The sequence below is a fragment of the Colletes latitarsis genome, chromosome 14, assembly GCF_051014445.1.
Source record: "Colletes latitarsis isolate SP2378_abdomen chromosome 14, iyColLati1, whole genome shotgun sequence".
NCBI lineage: Eukaryota > Metazoa > Arthropoda > Insecta > Hymenoptera > Colletidae > Colletes > Colletes latitarsis.
Window position 1 is genome coordinate 26,195,041 of NC_135147.1, and position 15,647 is coordinate 26,210,687.

The 15,647-nt window shown below is 30.4% G+C and overlaps 4 protein-coding genes across 9 annotated transcripts; 3 read left to right on the forward strand and 1 right to left on the reverse strand.

The window, feature by feature from the left end:
* Positions 1–408: 408 nt before the first annotated feature.
* On the forward strand, positions 409–3,062 carry LOC143349730 (uncharacterized). 2 transcript variants are annotated; one of them, XM_076781204.1, is made up of 9 exons: positions 409–602; positions 673–816; positions 920–1,117; positions 1,232–1,401; positions 1,469–1,763; positions 1,899–2,159; positions 2,229–2,504; positions 2,585–2,677; positions 2,759–3,062. In XM_076781204.1, exons 1-9 carry the CDS (start codon positions 489–491, stop codon positions 2,906–2,908), a joined length of 1,701 nt encoding a protein of 566 aa, XP_076637319.1. In that variant the 5' UTR covers positions 409–488; the 3' UTR covers positions 2,909–3,062. The 2 variants fall into 2 exon arrangements, with proteins under 2 accessions (XP_076637319.1, XP_076637320.1); XM_076781205.1 differs by having other exon boundaries at positions 1,244–1,401.
* Coq5 (ubiquinone biosynthesis protein COQ3, mitochondrial) lies at positions 3,017–5,032 on the reverse strand. The gene is made up of 5 exons (XM_076781230.1): positions 4,341–5,032; positions 3,760–4,172; positions 3,558–3,646; positions 3,362–3,485; positions 3,017–3,236 (listed from the first exon to the last, which is right to left on the reverse strand). Exons 1-5 carry the CDS (start codon positions 4,498–4,500, stop codon positions 3,147–3,149), a joined length of 876 nt encoding a protein of 291 aa, XP_076637345.1. The 5' UTR covers positions 4,501–5,032; the 3' UTR covers positions 3,017–3,146.
* LOC143349747 (transmembrane ascorbate-dependent reductase CYB561) lies at positions 4,647–7,807 on the forward strand. 4 transcript variants are annotated; one of them, XR_013080987.1, is made up of 6 exons: positions 5,944–6,045; positions 6,261–6,473; positions 6,541–6,749; positions 6,925–7,082; positions 7,189–7,502; positions 7,535–7,807. XR_013080987.1 is itself a non-coding variant. In XM_076781236.1 (5 exons), the coding sequence occupies exons 2-5, from the start codon at positions 6,263–6,265 to the stop codon at positions 7,349–7,351; spliced, it is 741 nt and encodes a 246-aa protein (XP_076637351.1). In that variant the 5' UTR covers positions 4,647–4,666; positions 6,261–6,262; the 3' UTR covers positions 7,352–7,807. The 4 variants fall into 4 exon arrangements, 3 of the variants coding, with proteins under 3 accessions (XP_076637351.1, XP_076637350.1, XP_076637349.1); XM_076781236.1 differs by lacking the exon at positions 5,944–6,045 and adding an exon at positions 4,647–4,666 and having other exon boundaries at positions 7,189–7,807; XM_076781235.1 differs by lacking the exon at positions 5,944–6,045 and adding an exon at positions 5,396–5,619 and having other exon boundaries at positions 7,189–7,807.
* Positions 7,808–10,088: 2,281 nt separating this feature from the next.
* On the forward strand, positions 10,089–14,366 carry LOC143349735 (acidic mammalian chitinase). Of its 2 annotated transcripts, none has more exons than XM_076781213.1 (6): positions 10,089–10,255; positions 11,100–11,366; positions 11,454–11,735; positions 11,822–12,058; positions 12,142–12,565; positions 12,640–14,366. In XM_076781213.1, exons 1-6 carry the CDS (start codon positions 10,197–10,199, stop codon positions 12,781–12,783), a joined length of 1,413 nt encoding a protein of 470 aa, XP_076637328.1. In that variant the 5' UTR covers positions 10,089–10,196; the 3' UTR covers positions 12,784–14,366. The 2 variants fall into 2 exon arrangements, with proteins under 2 accessions (XP_076637328.1, XP_076637329.1); XM_076781214.1 differs by having other exon boundaries at positions 10,216–10,348.
* The last annotated feature ends 1,281 nt before the right edge of the window (positions 14,367–15,647 follow it).

The window sequence follows — 15,647 nt, forward strand, 5'->3', positions numbered from 1 at the left end:
GCATCATATAAATTTATTAAGAATTAAAAACGAATTTTTAAGAAAAATCGACAGGGGGTAGGTGCCTAAATTTTTCGGCGAAAAAAAAAAATTTCAAATCGTTCTGGAAAAATTATTTTCAGTTACGGGGGTTAATTACAATCATTTTTGGTCACTACACATACCCTCGAAATCCTACGCATTTTTGAGAAAAAAATTCCTAACCGAAAATATGTGTGGTCATAATGTATCCCCAAAATTTCATGCGTATGTTTAAAAAATCATAACTTCTGAACGGATTGAAGGATTTTAATGTTTCAAAATACAAACAACGCATATTAATAAGAGCCTCAAAAAAATGGGCCAAAAAAATACATTGGATATAACGTCTACTCGTATACTTTGTCTATGGCATTTGTGTAGCTCTGTTTATCCATTGTATACTCGACTGTAACAAAACCAAATCTCTTATCAGTAATTTTGTTACAATACTGTCAAATATATTTAAAATGAATGAAAATTTATTCAACCAAATAAAAAGTAGATTGAAATTAGAATTTTATTTAATGAATGATGAGTGGTTGAGAGATTGCATTGAATATTATATAGATCAACATAGAAATGTAAATATTTTCGACTGTATGCAAAAGACCAAATATTAAAAAAATGTTGTATCATTGTTGTCCTTTTCAGACGAGTAATAATGAAATTATGCAATTTGTAAAAGTACAATGGCAACTTAGTGATTTACGAGAAATCAATAATGAAAATGGGAGCCTGCCGCGTAATATTTCACAGAAAAACTGTGTTATATTATCCGACAATTATATTCTTCAGGTATAGACGTTTAATAAAATTACGAACAAACACAAATGATAGATTTGAAACACAATTGACTCGCTCAATGAATAAATATTATAACTTTGTTTTGTTAACCAAGGTAGAACAAATGTACGATATTGCAACATCAAAGTATAAACAATTACAGCAAATAAGGAATATTCATATTTCTGAAGCAGATGAGGAAGAAAAACAAAATAAGTTTGAACCCCCTAAAAAAAGAATGATACAACTTCGACTAACAGATGGATTACAAGATATAATTGGTATTGAGTATAACTACATACCTAGATTAAATGTATGTTATTTTAATTCATAATAATGCTTTTATGACTGTGTTATAAAAGAAGTAACTATTGGATGTAATACAATTACTATAAAAAGAAAAACACGTTTTGTAAAACACTAATAGTTTCTCCTTCAGGAGACATTGTTACCAGGATATAAAATTATGATAATAGGCCCAGTGAAATGTCGTAAAGGTGTTTTGTTATTAGAAGATGGAAAACTAAAAGGAATTGGTGGTGAAGTGGATAGTTTATTAATTCCCAATGCTTTGGAAAATGTTCTGGCCAGAGCTCTGTAAGTAATCTATGACAGATTACTTTTAAGTTTCAAGTAATTCCATATCTGTAATACTTTTTTACAGGAACCTTCAAGAAAATTCTGACCCTTATAATGACAATGAATCTAAATCGAACAATGTTAAAGAACAAAAAGAATCAAATATAGATGACAGTTTTTTTGAAGATGATTTTGAAATAAATTTAGAAGAAGTTTCTAAAATTGAACATTTACACAGCAAAGACCAGAAACAATCCAACATTAATACAATTAAAACACAAATTAAAACAGATAACTTAATCAAGACTAGTACTGTGCAGAAAGGTCATAATTCTAAGGAAAAAATAATCTTAGATGATGATGATTGTTTCTTAGAAATGGTTTATATTTTAATACTTTTAATTAATTATTTCATTAAAAGACACATTCAATTGAGATTCTATTATTTCAAGACTGGTAGTGAAATCATATTTCAAAATTAAAGAATTGAGAATTTTATATGAAACAATTTGTAGGTGGATGAAGTACAATTTGTGCAATCACGAACAGAACAGACAAACATAGCAGCTCCTTTCAGAGCTTTGCCAAAAGAAGAAGACGACGACGATATTATTGTAATAAATGATGTTCTACAACCTGTGGAAAGAAAAGAACGTATTTCACATTACGATTCTACAATTACCAATAAAACAGTACCTTCGACTAACATAGTATGTCCAAAAGTGTGCAAAACGGCAGAAAAAACTCATTTGCCACTAATTGGAGGAAAGAGGCCTGTATGTTATTGAATAATTATGAATGTATTGTTATTATGAATAGATGTGTTCAAGTAAGCAATTGTTTAGGTTCCAATGTCTCCTCCCGAAACGGTAACTAAAAAAAGGGGCAAAATAGACAGAAAGATTACAGAATTTGTAAAAGCACCAAATTCCCCGGATATACCGAAAATTTGTGAATTTATTCATGATATAAACAACGAAGTGATAACAGAGATAACTTATAGGACAATTCGCGGACGCGTGGAAGTACTTGGAAGATTAGGGAAAAAAGATTCGTGTTGGATTTTAGATGCTACATTAGTAGACGGCACCGGAAAAATAGAAGTTTCCTTTTCAAATAAGGTTTGTAACGATAATTCATTAAAAATTAAATTTTAATTTATAATTTACTGTGCATTGAATAAATGAACTTGCCATTTCAGGTTCTTGAAAATTTATTAGGTTTCAGTGTTCAAGAATTTTCATTAAAGAAAAAGTTAAAAAAAAATCCCGAAATTGAACAAGAACTTAGGAAGGTATGTTAAATCAATTTCTTTTTTTTGTCAACCGAAAATTTTATCTTAATGTGACAGATAAAGAAGCCTTTAATATTTCAGAATTTTCGTACTGCTGAACAAAAAATAAAAACTTTGGATGCTCTGCTAGAATTAGAGTTAAATATTAATAAAAAACCAACAGTAATAAAAATCACTGATCTAACACAGGAACAAAAAGAACTAATAGACAAAAGATTAAAGAATTTTTAATTATTAGTAAATTTCATTAATTACAATGTACATTATGTTAATATAAGAACCGAAAGATTTGTATTGTAAAATGTTATTTTTTTATTGCATATATTATTATTTGTACAATATAAGAACTATATGAAAAATAAATATTACGTTTTCTATAATTAAACGATTTGCTTAATTTTTAACAATAATAACTTTTCAAAATAAACACATTTACAACCCGAATGAAAAATAATAAAATATAATCAAATTACAGTTTAAAGCCCGAATGAATAGCTACTATTCCACTGGTCAAATTTTCGTAAGTTACATTCCTGAAACCTGCCTCCTCAATCATTTCCTAAAACAATTAATAGATAAAAATAAAATAAAATTATAAATGTAAATTGTATATACCGAATATTAGGCATTTATATTATATGTTATTTCAAATGTAAATATTTTACATTAAATCAAATACGTTACTTTAAAATTCTCCTGTTTCGGAAATTTCCTAATGCTCTCAACAAGATACTGATAAGCTTGCCATTCCCCTGCAATAAGTGTACCTAATACAGGTATTAGTTGGAACGAATATTGATCGTAAATCCTGTGCAAAAATTATATTTCAAAGTACACAATGTATATAACTCTATATATTATTTTAAATATAAGTAATTACCATCTTAAAACGTCATTGTCCACATGACTAAACTCTAAACACATAAATCTACCACCTGGGGTAAGTACTCTATATGCTTCAGAAAGTACCTAAAAACCAGTATTATTTTTTTTTTTTTTTTACAAGAATAAATAAAATCTTATTTTATTAATTGATAAGTGATAATTAACTTTAATGCAGTACAATACAATTCTTTTTTTACCTTATCAATATGTGTTACATTTCTTATTCCAAAAGCAATTGTATAAGCTGTGTATGAATCATTATCAAAAGGAAGCTTTTCAGCATCACATTGCAACCAATCAATTTGAACATTGTTCTGATTTGTCCAACCCTGGGCTTTGGCTCTACTTTTTCCTACATCCAACATATTCTCGTTTATATCACAAACTGTTACAGAACTCTTTAAATCTTTAGGATTTGGAGAATTTTTCAAATATCGTAAATAACGAAATGCAATATCTCCTGTGCCACCAGCAGAATCTAATAATTTGCTCCCATGGGTTGGTCCAAGTCTCTGAATAAATATATCTTTCCAAATGCGATGAATTCCTAAACTCATTGCATCGTTCATTTGATCATAAGAATTTGCTACTTTCTCAAACACTGTATAAACTAAAAAGTATATAAATATTATCATTTTTTCGCATATTTTAAGCTGTGCCTTAAAAGAATGTAGCTGAACTTGTTTATTTTTATTTTATCATTGTAAAACACGCATCAGATGCATTCAAATGCATTTAAGGTGTTCCTTAGAATAAACATTTTAAATAAAAAATATACCTTCATTCACTTTATCGCTTTCTTTAACAGTTTTGAATCCAAAATGTGTCGTTTTCTCATTGTTATTAATTTCAGCATCTTTCGAGAAATGTTTCTCGAATGAAAAGATGTTTTGCTTGCTTTTTATTAAATTCCTAAAGAGTCTTCTTGTTTCAATCATTTCAAAACTCCACGACAATATGCACTTTAATCATGGAACAACAATGAAAAATTGTTTCTTTCTTCGCTCAAACTTATACTTTAAAGGTTATCTTTATACTGTTTTTTTAAGCTAACAAGAAGAGGTTGTACTCGCAGAATCATCGATTTTATTTAAACTTTTCTCGGTAATTCTGAAGCAAAAATAAACAGACACATTTGAGTTTTTATGCCAATGCTCATTATTTACATAGATATTTAATATTTAATTTTTGGATTTCTATATATACACGGTGTTCATTTGAAAACTTTACTTCTAAATATTGTCGAAACGAACACATTGTTTGAAAAATTAATAAACATAAAAGTTTCTCAGTTTTAAATTGGAAACGTGATTGTCCTGTTTATTTTTTATTTGTTAAGCATTTTCAAGGTCATTTGAAGATCAACTTTGGTTTTTGGAATAGAAATCTGCATTTTTATTTATAGATTCGTATCCTACAAAGAAAAGGAAGAAACTTTTGCAAAAGACATTTTTTGTCAAGCATTAACCTTAAATGATATTTGATAAAATAAAAAATTCCAAAGTAGAATCAATTCCACTTTGTATCAGTAGAAGGCCAATCGAACGATCGCCAATATCTGCTGGTTTGTCACTATTTAAAATCTGTAATATTTAAATTAAAGCTAGAAAATATTAAGAATTTAATAAATAGAATAGAACAAATAGCAAAAGAATGAAAAAATATTCAAAAAGAAATTTTCAAAAGGTGAGAAGTGAATTTCACGACAGATTGTATTATGGCTTATCACAAACTAGAGAACATTTTGAAAACAAGCTATGACGATTGCGAAAAACTACTGTTCCTTTTCGCATTAAAAATTATGTAAGAATTTATAATTAGCACATCATTATTGTTTAGTCACTAAAAACAGAGAAAACTAAGTATGTTAATGTTGGTTTGAAATTTATGCATTGTATTTTATAGTATTATCGGTTGCTGTGTTGACCATAAGTGCGATGTGTTCAAACATTTAGTATTATATATAAGAACATAAAATCGATAAGCTATTTTACGTCGTTGGAGAAGTGACATACACCTGTTGATAGTTCCTTGACACAGCTGTGAAAAATCTATAGGTAACGAAACGAGCGTTATATTTTATGGTCTGTTGAACAAGATTTTCATTGTTTTCCTTTTCAATGCAAACAATGCGAAGTTTACTTTGTTTGTTTCGTGGCATTTAGCAAATAAAATATAACCTGATTTTTGAAGAGTCATTGGCCACGTTAACATGGCTCTTTGACACTTGTTGAAGTTGATTTTAGAGAATCATTTATAAATTCTGAAACATTTACTTAATTATTAAGAAATGCACATTCTTCGATATTTAAAATTGTTTAGATCATATAATACGAAGGAAAAAAAGAAATCCATATTTATCTTTTTTTTTTTATAACAAGATATTACAGAATCTTTTAAACTCGTGTTAATTTGGTTAACAAAATAATTTCTTGGAATTGACATGCCAATAAATTATCCGTACGAGTACCAAGCATGTTTAGGTATGTTGTTTTTTTTTTGCATTTCAAAGTAGTTCTCTTGATCCTTGATAAAAAATTTATTTATTAAAATTAATTGAAAATTATATACTCTTCGCGAAAGAATTTGATTTACGCGAATTTTAATATTTTCATTCATACATTTAATACTATGTTTAGTTAATTTATTTACTTTTTAATATTCTCTAATATTGATTTCTTACTTAATTCATTCTCAGATATGGAACTAAACGAAGAACCACGTGTCTTCTTAGAGGGTTTCAAACCGCTTACAATTTTAATGGAAATCCTTGGAGCAACTTTAATCATTTTGGTTGCAGTTTGGTGTAATAATTATAGAGGTGGTTTCTCTTGGAGATCCAATCCAAATTTGGAATTCAACTGGCATCCTATGTTAATGATTATTGGATTTGTGTTTCTATATGCAAATGGTATATTCCATACGTTATTAAATTTTAATTCATCGCATTTTTAATATAATATTTTTTATTTTCCTAGGTATGTTAATATATAGAACCCAAAGGAATGCTCGTAAACGAAGACTTAAATTAATTCACGGCAGCATAATGTTATCCATTGTTGTATTGGTAGTAATTGCTCTTATTGCTGTGTTTGACAGTCACAACTTAAAACCAGTACCAATTCCAAACATGTACAGTCTTCACAGCTGGGTTGGACTCACCAGTGTAATTTTGTTTTGCTGTCAGGTAAAAATCCTAAACCCAGCACATTTGTTTCAATAGCATTACTTAAAGCATTTTTGTCTGTTATTAAAAAAAAAATAAGTTAGTCAAGTGGCTTATTTTGTTCTGTGTGTACTCTTCTAGAAATATTATAAGTACTGTTTAAGAAATATAATATATATTTTTTACAATATTTCAGTGGCTTGCTGGATTTTTGTCATTTCTTTACCCAGGATTGCAAGTTCCATTACGTGCTTCTTATATGCCCATTCATGTGTACTTTGGTATCGCGGGTTTTGTTGGTGTAATTGCTTCTTGTCTCCTAGGACTCAATGAAAAGGCTATTTTTACATTAAAGTAAGTTAATTACTCGAATACGGACTGGCCGCGAATATTAAATTTATTTTATTACGAAATCGTAGTGCTCTTAATGTTTCGTTTAATATAATATGTCTGATTTCAGTGACGATTACTCGAAGCTCGTCAACGAAGCAGTATTAATTAATGTAATTGGACTTCTAATCATTCTCTTTGGAGGATTATCGGTTTATCTCGTTTCGCAAGAGCGTTACAAACGTCTCCCTAAGCCAGAAGATGAATCATTGGTCAGCGGCAGAAATCAGTAAACGTCCGTGATACATGAAAAACTATCATTCGACTTCCTGAAGCATGTAAACGAAGTTCTAGGCACACTTACACATAGTACTTACGTAAAATTTGTAATTTTTATATATTATTTGCACAATGCAAATTTAATTCATGTATATTTACGTCTCTGTGCTAGTCCGGTTAGAGTTAATCACATACAGTTAGATGTTTCTTTTTTAAATTTCATTACTTTTATACTTCGATTAACTATGGTGCTACAAACTATAATTTTAAATGAACTAATAATATAAGTACATATTGTTTAGCAGTAAGAAACATCTCAATTCGAATCTCAGTATGCTATTGTTTTTATTTTATTAATACTGCCCTATTCATGTGCTGCTAATATTGTAAAATGTAAAATATTGATAATAATGGGTGCTTATTGTTTTAATATGTTTATAAATGTGAGACTATAAATATATATATGCACATATACGCATATAATCTTCTAAGTATTTTACCTTTCCCACTAATTTCCTAATTTTTATAAATTTTAAAGTTTTATAATTCCTTATAACTGCTCCAAATATTATACAAATCTAATTAATATTTTATTAAGTTCCTCAATCATTTCTCTGTACATTTTATCATCTAATTAATTACTTATAAACGATTATTGGAAGTGATACTTGTTTGAATATTGCGCTAAAAAGTGACAAAATATAGTATCGCCATCTATCGGAATGTTAGAGGAGGTATCCGGAGTTCAGATCCCCTCTCGCCCCCCACGATTTGGTGACGACGTATAGTATCGCCATCTAAGAACAGGATTCGTACTATCCGGAGTACAAATCCCCTCTCGCCCCCCACGATTTGGTGCAAACGTATAGTATCGCCATCTAAGAACGGGTTTCGAACTAAAAATTTCGTGCCAGGATCACAGAATGTTAGTGGAGGTATCCGAAGTACAGCTACCCCCACTCCTCCTACTCCTGACATACACTACCTTGATTATTCATTAATAACTCATTTCCTAGGCTTAGAATATGAACTTTTAGAATCGAAGAATCTAGTATAGACTCTTGGCAAGATTCAAGGATAGTGTTTAGATCCATACCGCCCGTAATTAATAAGTTATTAACGAATATCTGAAGTCGGAACATTCACGGCTGTATCACTGTCCGCTTTAATCGATGAATTATTAACTTTTCTACAATAATACCCATATTTTGGCTATTAGGGAAACAACTAGACATCCCTGGCAATATTTAAGGACCGATTTTGCTACGCTCCATGGTCTAATTAAGTAGTAATTAGCGATAGATCTTTAAGTTGTCGCATTAAAAGGTTGAAAACAGTGTTCCGACTTCCGATATCGGTTAATAACTATTTAATGAAACATGATATGGTTAGAAAAGGTATCCTTGAATCTTGTCAAGGGTCCATACTATATTCTTAAACTCTGAAAGTTCATAATCTAATCCCAGGAAAGGCGTAATTAGTAAATTAAGGAGCAGTAGTTCATTGAAACCGGTGAATTATTGATTGTTGGATGGTGGCGCCAGCTAGTGGCGAAAACAGCGTACTATGTGCTTCTCGACTTGTAATAAATTGTTGCTCTTTAATTTATTAATTACGCCTTTCCTGGTAATGAATTATGAACTTTTAGAGTTTAAGAATATAGTATGGACCCTTGGCAAGATTCAAGGATACCTTTTCTAACCATATCATGTTTCATTAAATAGTTATTAACTGATATCGGAAGTCGGAACACTGTTTTCAACCTATTAACGCGACAACTTAGGGATCTATCGTTAATAACTAATTAATTAGACCATGGAGCGTAGCAAAATCGGTCCTTAAATATTGCCAGGGATGTCTAGTTGTTTCCCTAATAGCCAAAATATGGGTATTATTGTAGAAAAGTTAATAATTCATCGATTAAAGCGGACAGTGATACAGCCGTGAATGTTCCGACTTCAGATATTCGTTAATAACTTATTAATTACGGGCGGTATGGATCTAAACACTATCCTTGAATCTTGCCAAGAGTCTATACTAGATTCTTCGATTCTAAAAGTTCATATTCTAAGCCTAGGAAATGAGTTATTAATGAATAATCAAGGTAGTGTATGTCAGGAGTAGGAGGAGTGGGGGTAGCTGTACTTCGGATACCTCCACTAACATTCTGTGATCCTGGCACGAAATTTTTAGTTCGAAACCCGTTCTTAGATGGCGATACTATACGTTTGCACCAAATCGTGGGGGGCGAGAGGGGATTTGTACTCCGGATAGTACGAATCCTGTTCTTAGATGGCGATACTATACGTCGTCACCAAATCGTGGGGGGCGAGAGGGGATCTGAACTCCGGATACCTCCTCTAACATTCCGATAGATGGCGATACTATACGTTGGCACTTTTTGGCGCAATATTTAAATAAATATTGCTTCCAGTAATCGTTTATACCTAATCAATTACATGAAAAGGAACAAATAATCTTTCATTGCTGTTTTATAATTAAAGTACATATTATTTATGAAGCGATGAAAGTACTGAAACAAGGAGGTTCTTCAGAAATTGAATAAAAAACAAACAAAACATATTTTTATTCGTGGAATGTTTATCAAAGGCTGTTGTGTACTGGATAACAATAGAAAGCAAGCAAAACATGACAATTGAACGCGCTATATACAAATGTTATTGCGCTCAGCAAAATCCTACTGCCCCCTCCTCTGCCAATTTATATTAGTAGGTTACATATGTACATATGTAGATATCAACATATATCATATCAGACTGGGCGTAGTAATAAAAGTGGCAAGCCACCCTCGAGGACGAGCGTCCTCAAGCGTCAATCACGACGAGCATTGTACCTTCAATGGTTAACCAAATTCCTGTGCCTCAGGCAAAATATGAATTATTAACGGACGTTCGACAGTGAGTTTCATTTTTTCACCTTTTATGCGAATGATTATGTGTTACGCGTGTGTTTACGTAAGCCATATAAATGTGAAGTTCATTCATACATCAGTACGTACACTTTGATTTTCAATTATTTCATACAACGCATAGGAATGTTTATCCCATTTATTTATAAAATAATATATACTGGCATGCATTAGTCCCTTAACGTACCATTCGATTATAAGTAATTTTTTAAGTGTATTTTAAAAAGTATGTATTTTAAATGTATTTTGTTTATATTTCTTCTTCAACCTTAATGCAGTTCTATATTTCATTCAGATAATTAGAATATACATTCTATAATTGTAAAATGCAGTTTATTATTTAAATCATCAATTGTCACTTGTACAGAAAGAATATTTTTATTAGTTAAAGTACTTTTGTAATTTCGATAAACAAATTTTTCATTAAATGCTTTGTTTATTATGTTAAATTTATATTCCCTACTGTTTTCTAGATATAAACGTTAAAATATTGTTTTTATTTCTGTCTATCTTTTTCTTCATACGCTTGAGTAGATGTGAGAATGTATATGTCAAAAGTTACAGGTGTGGCATATTGATTGTTCTATATTTACTATGGCACAAGAAGCCTTCTTGGGTTGAACCGGATAGAAATGTGTGTGAAATACATTGCATACTTACATTTAATATAAATCTACAAGTTTCATATATTTTGTGATCGCATTAAAATTATTCGAATTTGTTATGTTAGTTTAAAGTTACAAAACGTAAATACATTAACTAATAAATTTTGATTTATATAAAAATTTAACTTTATGCAAAACTTATTTATATATATCACTTTTTTTTTTTAGACCTCGTTGGAAAACACAGGCACTGTGCTTGGTATTAATATCCTTAGTACTTGGGATCCTTTTTGTAACACGTGCCTGGATAGGAATTCTTATCCTTAGTTCTCCAAAATCTGAAACACTTGATACAGAGACATTGTTCGACAATGCCAAGATTGCTACGTGGTTACGTCGGGCTCGGATGTACGCCGAATCGACGAAGGAGAACCAGAATGCGGACAGGAACAACAGCATCAGTTCGCCACAGCAATTCTACACCAATTCCACAAGGTAACAAATTTATAAGAATATTCTCGTTTGATTTTTTTCCACGAGTTCTATACGCATATTTAAAATTAAACGTTTTTCTTTCTATAGGCAGATCATTGTCTGTTATTACACCATACCGGGGGACCTGAACACGCTCTGGGAGCTCAGTTCGTCGCACATTGACCCTAATATTTGTACGCATATTATCATGGGTTTTGCGAGCGTGGTGAACTGTAGCCTAGATTTAGGCAACAGTTCATCAATCTACAAGGATATTCTCACCTTGAAGAATCAGCAACCTGAATTAAGGGTCATGATCAGCGTCGGCGGCAGTAACGAGCTCCATTTAGGTTTCTCGGAAATGGTAAAAAACCACGCCAATAGAAAACGGTAATAAAAAATGTGAACTGTGAAAAGTAAAAAAGAAAACATTGATTTTATTTACACCAATTATACCAGAGACAATTTTTTTACAGGTTTATAAAATCGGTGTTAAACGTGACAAAGTCGTTTGGTTTCGATGGATTAGACTTAGATTGGGAATTTCCAGCATGGCTCGGTGCCAATGAACTAGAAAAAATTCATTTTATACAGCTTCTGGAAGAATTACGAAAAGAATTCCAACAAGCTAAACAGACATTAATACTTTCTGTTGCTGTAGCTGCTCCTCAAGCAATCGTCGATCAGAGCTATAACGTTGTAGAAATGGCAAAGTACATAAATACACAAATCGCTTTATAATTATTTGCATTATCGCGTTGTCCTCTGTAAATAATATTTGTCAATTTTGTTTTAGATACGTAGATTTTGTGAATCTAATGACATATGACTACCATTTTTATGTTTGGTATTATCCAATCACTGGACTCAATGCACCACTCTTTCCACGTTCTTCGGAATCTGGATATCTTTCTACCTTAAATCTGAATTTCTCGGCTCAATATTGGCTTTCAAAAGGCATGCCAAGAGAAAAACTAATTGTTGGAATTCCTACTTATGGTCACTCTTACAGACTGGATAATCCATTGAATCATGGCTTACTTGCACCAGCAAATGGATTCGGAAAATTGGGTGGAATGGGCTTTGTTTCCTACCCTAAAATTTGTGAGTTCCTTCAGAATGGTGCAAAGAGTGTTTTTGAAAATGAGAGTAAAGTTCCATATGCTTATAAAGACAGAGAATGGATATCGTACGATGATATTACAAGTGTTTATTACAAGGTATACTGTCTGGTCTTCTTATAAGTTAAGCTACAAATTCAAATCAAATAAATCAAACTTATTTTGACTTTCAGGCCGAATGGATTCGTGCAAATAATTTTGGAGGTGCAATGATATTTTCCTTGAACGTCGACGACTGGAATAATACGTGTAAATTTAATGAAACGTTTCCTTTGACGCGTACTATTACTAAAGTCTTGAGGTATCAAGAAGACTAATGTATTTGCTAGTTAATTCTTTTTCAATTGTGATTTCACATTCCAAATAGAAATATTACATTCCTGAAGATGCAATTAATTGTTACTATTAAGCTTTAATTAAGGTATGCGATAATAACACAATTTTTCCCGATAAAATATATAATAATAGAAAATAATATATTCGTTTGATTTGATGAAAAATCTAAATATGTACTAGGTGAATTAGTTTTAAATTTGCACGTCAAATTCGTTTTACAAAAGGCTTCACACTAAATTCATTTAAAGTGAAAATATTTTTGTTGCATTTACAATTATTATTATATATATATATATACATATTTAAGTGTCTGATTATTTATGTATACATATGATTATAGATATACCTGAAAGTACAACCACGATTTTGACCCTTTCGGTACAGTGGATGCCACTGTGAACATTAATTATTGTCGTGTGACAATATGCTTTTTATAACATTGCTTTTTCAAAATTATCGATTTTGTACAAAAATTTATATTCCCCGACAAGGGAAATCTAACACGTAGGTATAAAATTTAATGAGCAAGAATACATATTTGATTGAAATATAAATATCAGTATCGTCGTCGATGGGTGTACCGAAAGGATTCAATCAAAACCACAGCTTGAAAAAGTTTCGATAATAATTGTTTCAAACCATTATATAAAAGTTATGGTCGAAACTATTACGAAGAACTTCTATTCTGAATAACTGTTACGAAGAACCTAAAAGTCGTACTACATCGATTTAGATTAAAGCTTTTGCATAACCTCATATAGGTTCTATAACCGTTATTTTTAAAATATTTAAATTTAGGCATTTACTTGAATCGATATAGTCCGAAATTTACGTTCTTTATATCAGTTTTCACGCCCTGATCAAAACTAGTGAATTGAATATATGTATTCAGTAATCGTAAAAGCTTAATAATTGTAGGTGTATGACTTACCTCGGGCGCAAATTTTATTTTTTAGAAGGGTGCATCTATCAAACAGTTGGAAATTTCTAATTTACAGGGTTGATCTTCGAAATGATTTGTTTTCTAAAACTAAAAAATCAGTCGATTAAATATAACAGTGCTTAAAAATTCTAGCTTCGAGTAGCAATCATAGTAAAACGTATAAACTTAAAATGTGAATGTAATTGTTATTAATATAAATCAAATTATTCCTATAATTCCCCAATTTGAATTCAAGTCACATCACTTAAACATCCAAATGAAATGTATCTTTAACAAGTAATAATTATTAATTTTCGCGGTGGGCGGAACCGCCGGTGGTACTTGCTCTTGTATTTCAATATGAACTTTTTTTTTTTAGTTTCATTAAAGGCACAATGTAACAGTTACATTCACTAATCCAACTATTTAAACGTGCCATATTGTTGTAAATTATAAGATAGTTTTGTGTAAATTAAAAAATAATAGTTGCTGTAATCAAATTGATAAATCGATTGCAATAAAACTAAGAAAAAATAAGCTATTCTAATGAAAATAAATTTATTATAATAGAAACAGCGCAGATTTAACGAACTATAAAAGAAATATAATAAAACATGCACACGCGCACACATACAACACAAACAGAGTTACTGCAAAGAAGTCGGAACAAGTAAAATTTATTTAAACTAAGAACATAAAACAATATTGTTAATTTTATTGTAATGAAATAAAAACGATATTCTTAGTTTTACTGCTCTGTGTAAAGTTAAGAAATTTTCTGTAAAATAGTTTAAACGCAAAAACTTTCGTCCATATTTGCAAAAAAAAAAAAAAACTTTTTAACTAAACATATCTCACTTTTTTCCATTTTACTGTGCATCCTTTGTGTGAAAAAATTCTATGTAACAAAAAGCTTAATAAAGATACGATTAAATTACATATAGATGCCTTAGTAATTACTCTTAATAGTGTATGATAAGGACGTTGAAAAATTCCTAAAACAAAAGTACATTATTTTCATGAGGTATTATTTAAACAGTATTATATATTATGAAAAAGAGGACATAAAACCATACGCGTATACATGTAAATATAAAACTAAAAGGAACCCAATGTACATATGTAGTTCCTCAGCATTGGGACGATTGTTTACGCATGCGCAAGACGTATGTTCTGAAGGATAAATTTTTTGATCATCGATTTACTCCTCTGTTCAGTGATCCATATTAAGAAGGTGGATCGTATTAAACATGTCTTTAAAAAAGTTGTGCTTAAATTTTTTTCTTTTTTTTGTAATTACAAAGCAGAAACTTTAGGTATTTTTATCTTGTAATTACCTAAAAAAGTATTTTCAAGCACAATTTTTTTTTAACAGGTTCAAGGTGATCTACCTTCGTAACTGGTATCGGTTACCAGTTAGTTCAATTACCCCGCAACGTTTGCATTGTGGAGATCGTTGTCCGTACATTCGTGTTTGCACTGTTTTATCTTAACTTCTGAGCTTTCATTATCGATACAGTTCAAACTAACTACCAGTAGTTTATACGTTAATATAATAAATGTAGCTAAATTCCGTGAAGTATTTTGAAAATGGCTGATCTCTTGGAAATATTGAGGGCTTGAAAACTTTTCAAAAAATCTTCCAACCGCATTTAAAACGCATCAGCAGTTCGTGTTACGGTTCTTTTTACATCTTTCAAATGTATTTATTATATTGTTCGCTATGTATGTATATATGTATATCTGCATGCAGAGTTGGGCATATTTTATTCGAATAAATTCTTAAATACTTTTTTAATCTAATAATATGTTATTACTTACATTACAATATTTTACATACAACAATAGTAATTACAATTCTCTAAATGCATATTTTTAGAATACAACATCCCATTACCATCTTGTGCTCCAATAGAGCATTTA

What these genes read in the sequence shown, in the direction of transcription:
- Coq5 (XM_076781230.1), bottom strand. Translation starts at nt 4,500, where the DNA reads ATGATTGAAACAAGAAGACTCTTTAGGAATTTAATAAAAAGCAAGCAA. An exon ending in ATGTAACACATATTGATAAG is followed by an intron (nt 3,647 to 3,759) that starts GTAAAAAAAGAA and finishes ACTGGTTTTTAG; the next exon opens with GTACTTTCTGAAGCATATAG. An exon ending in GACAATGACGTTTTAAGATG is followed by an intron (nt 3,486 to 3,557) that starts GTAATTACTTAT and finishes ATTTTTGCACAG; the next exon opens with GATTTACGATCAATATTCGT.
- LOC143349730 (XM_076781204.1), top strand. Translation starts at nt 489, where the DNA reads ATGAATGAAAATTTATTCAACCAAATAAAAAGTAGATTGAAATTAGAA. An exon ending in TAATTGGAGGAAAGAGGCCT is followed by an intron (nt 2,160 to 2,228) that starts GTATGTTATTGA and finishes GCAATTGTTTAG; the next exon opens with GTTCCAATGTCTCCTCCCGA. An exon ending in TTGAACAAGAACTTAGGAAG is followed by an intron (nt 2,678 to 2,758) that starts GTATGTTAAATC and finishes TTAATATTTCAG; the next exon opens with AATTTTCGTACTGCTGAACA.
- LOC143349735 (XM_076781213.1), top strand. Translation starts at nt 10,197, where the DNA reads ATGGTTAACCAAATTCCTGTGCCTCAGGCAAAATATGAATTATTAACG. An exon ending in TTCTACACCAATTCCACAAG is followed by an intron (nt 11,367 to 11,453) that starts GTAACAAATTTA and finishes TTCTTTCTATAG; the next exon opens with GCAGATCATTGTCTGTTATT. An exon ending in AACGTTGTAGAAATGGCAAA is followed by an intron (nt 12,059 to 12,141) that starts GTACATAAATAC and finishes ATTTTGTTTTAG; the next exon opens with ATACGTAGATTTTGTGAATC.
- LOC143349747 (XM_076781234.1), top strand. Translation starts at nt 6,006, where the DNA reads ATGCCAATAAATTATCCGTACGAGTACCAAGCATGTTTAG. An exon ending in CGAGTACCAAGCATGTTTAG is followed by an intron (nt 6,046 to 6,260) that starts GTATGTTGTTTT and finishes ATTCATTCTCAG; the next exon opens with ATATGGAACTAAACGAAGAA. An exon ending in AAGGCTATTTTTACATTAAA is followed by an intron (nt 7,083 to 7,188) that starts GTAAGTTAATTA and finishes GTCTGATTTCAG; the next exon opens with TGACGATTACTCGAAGCTCG.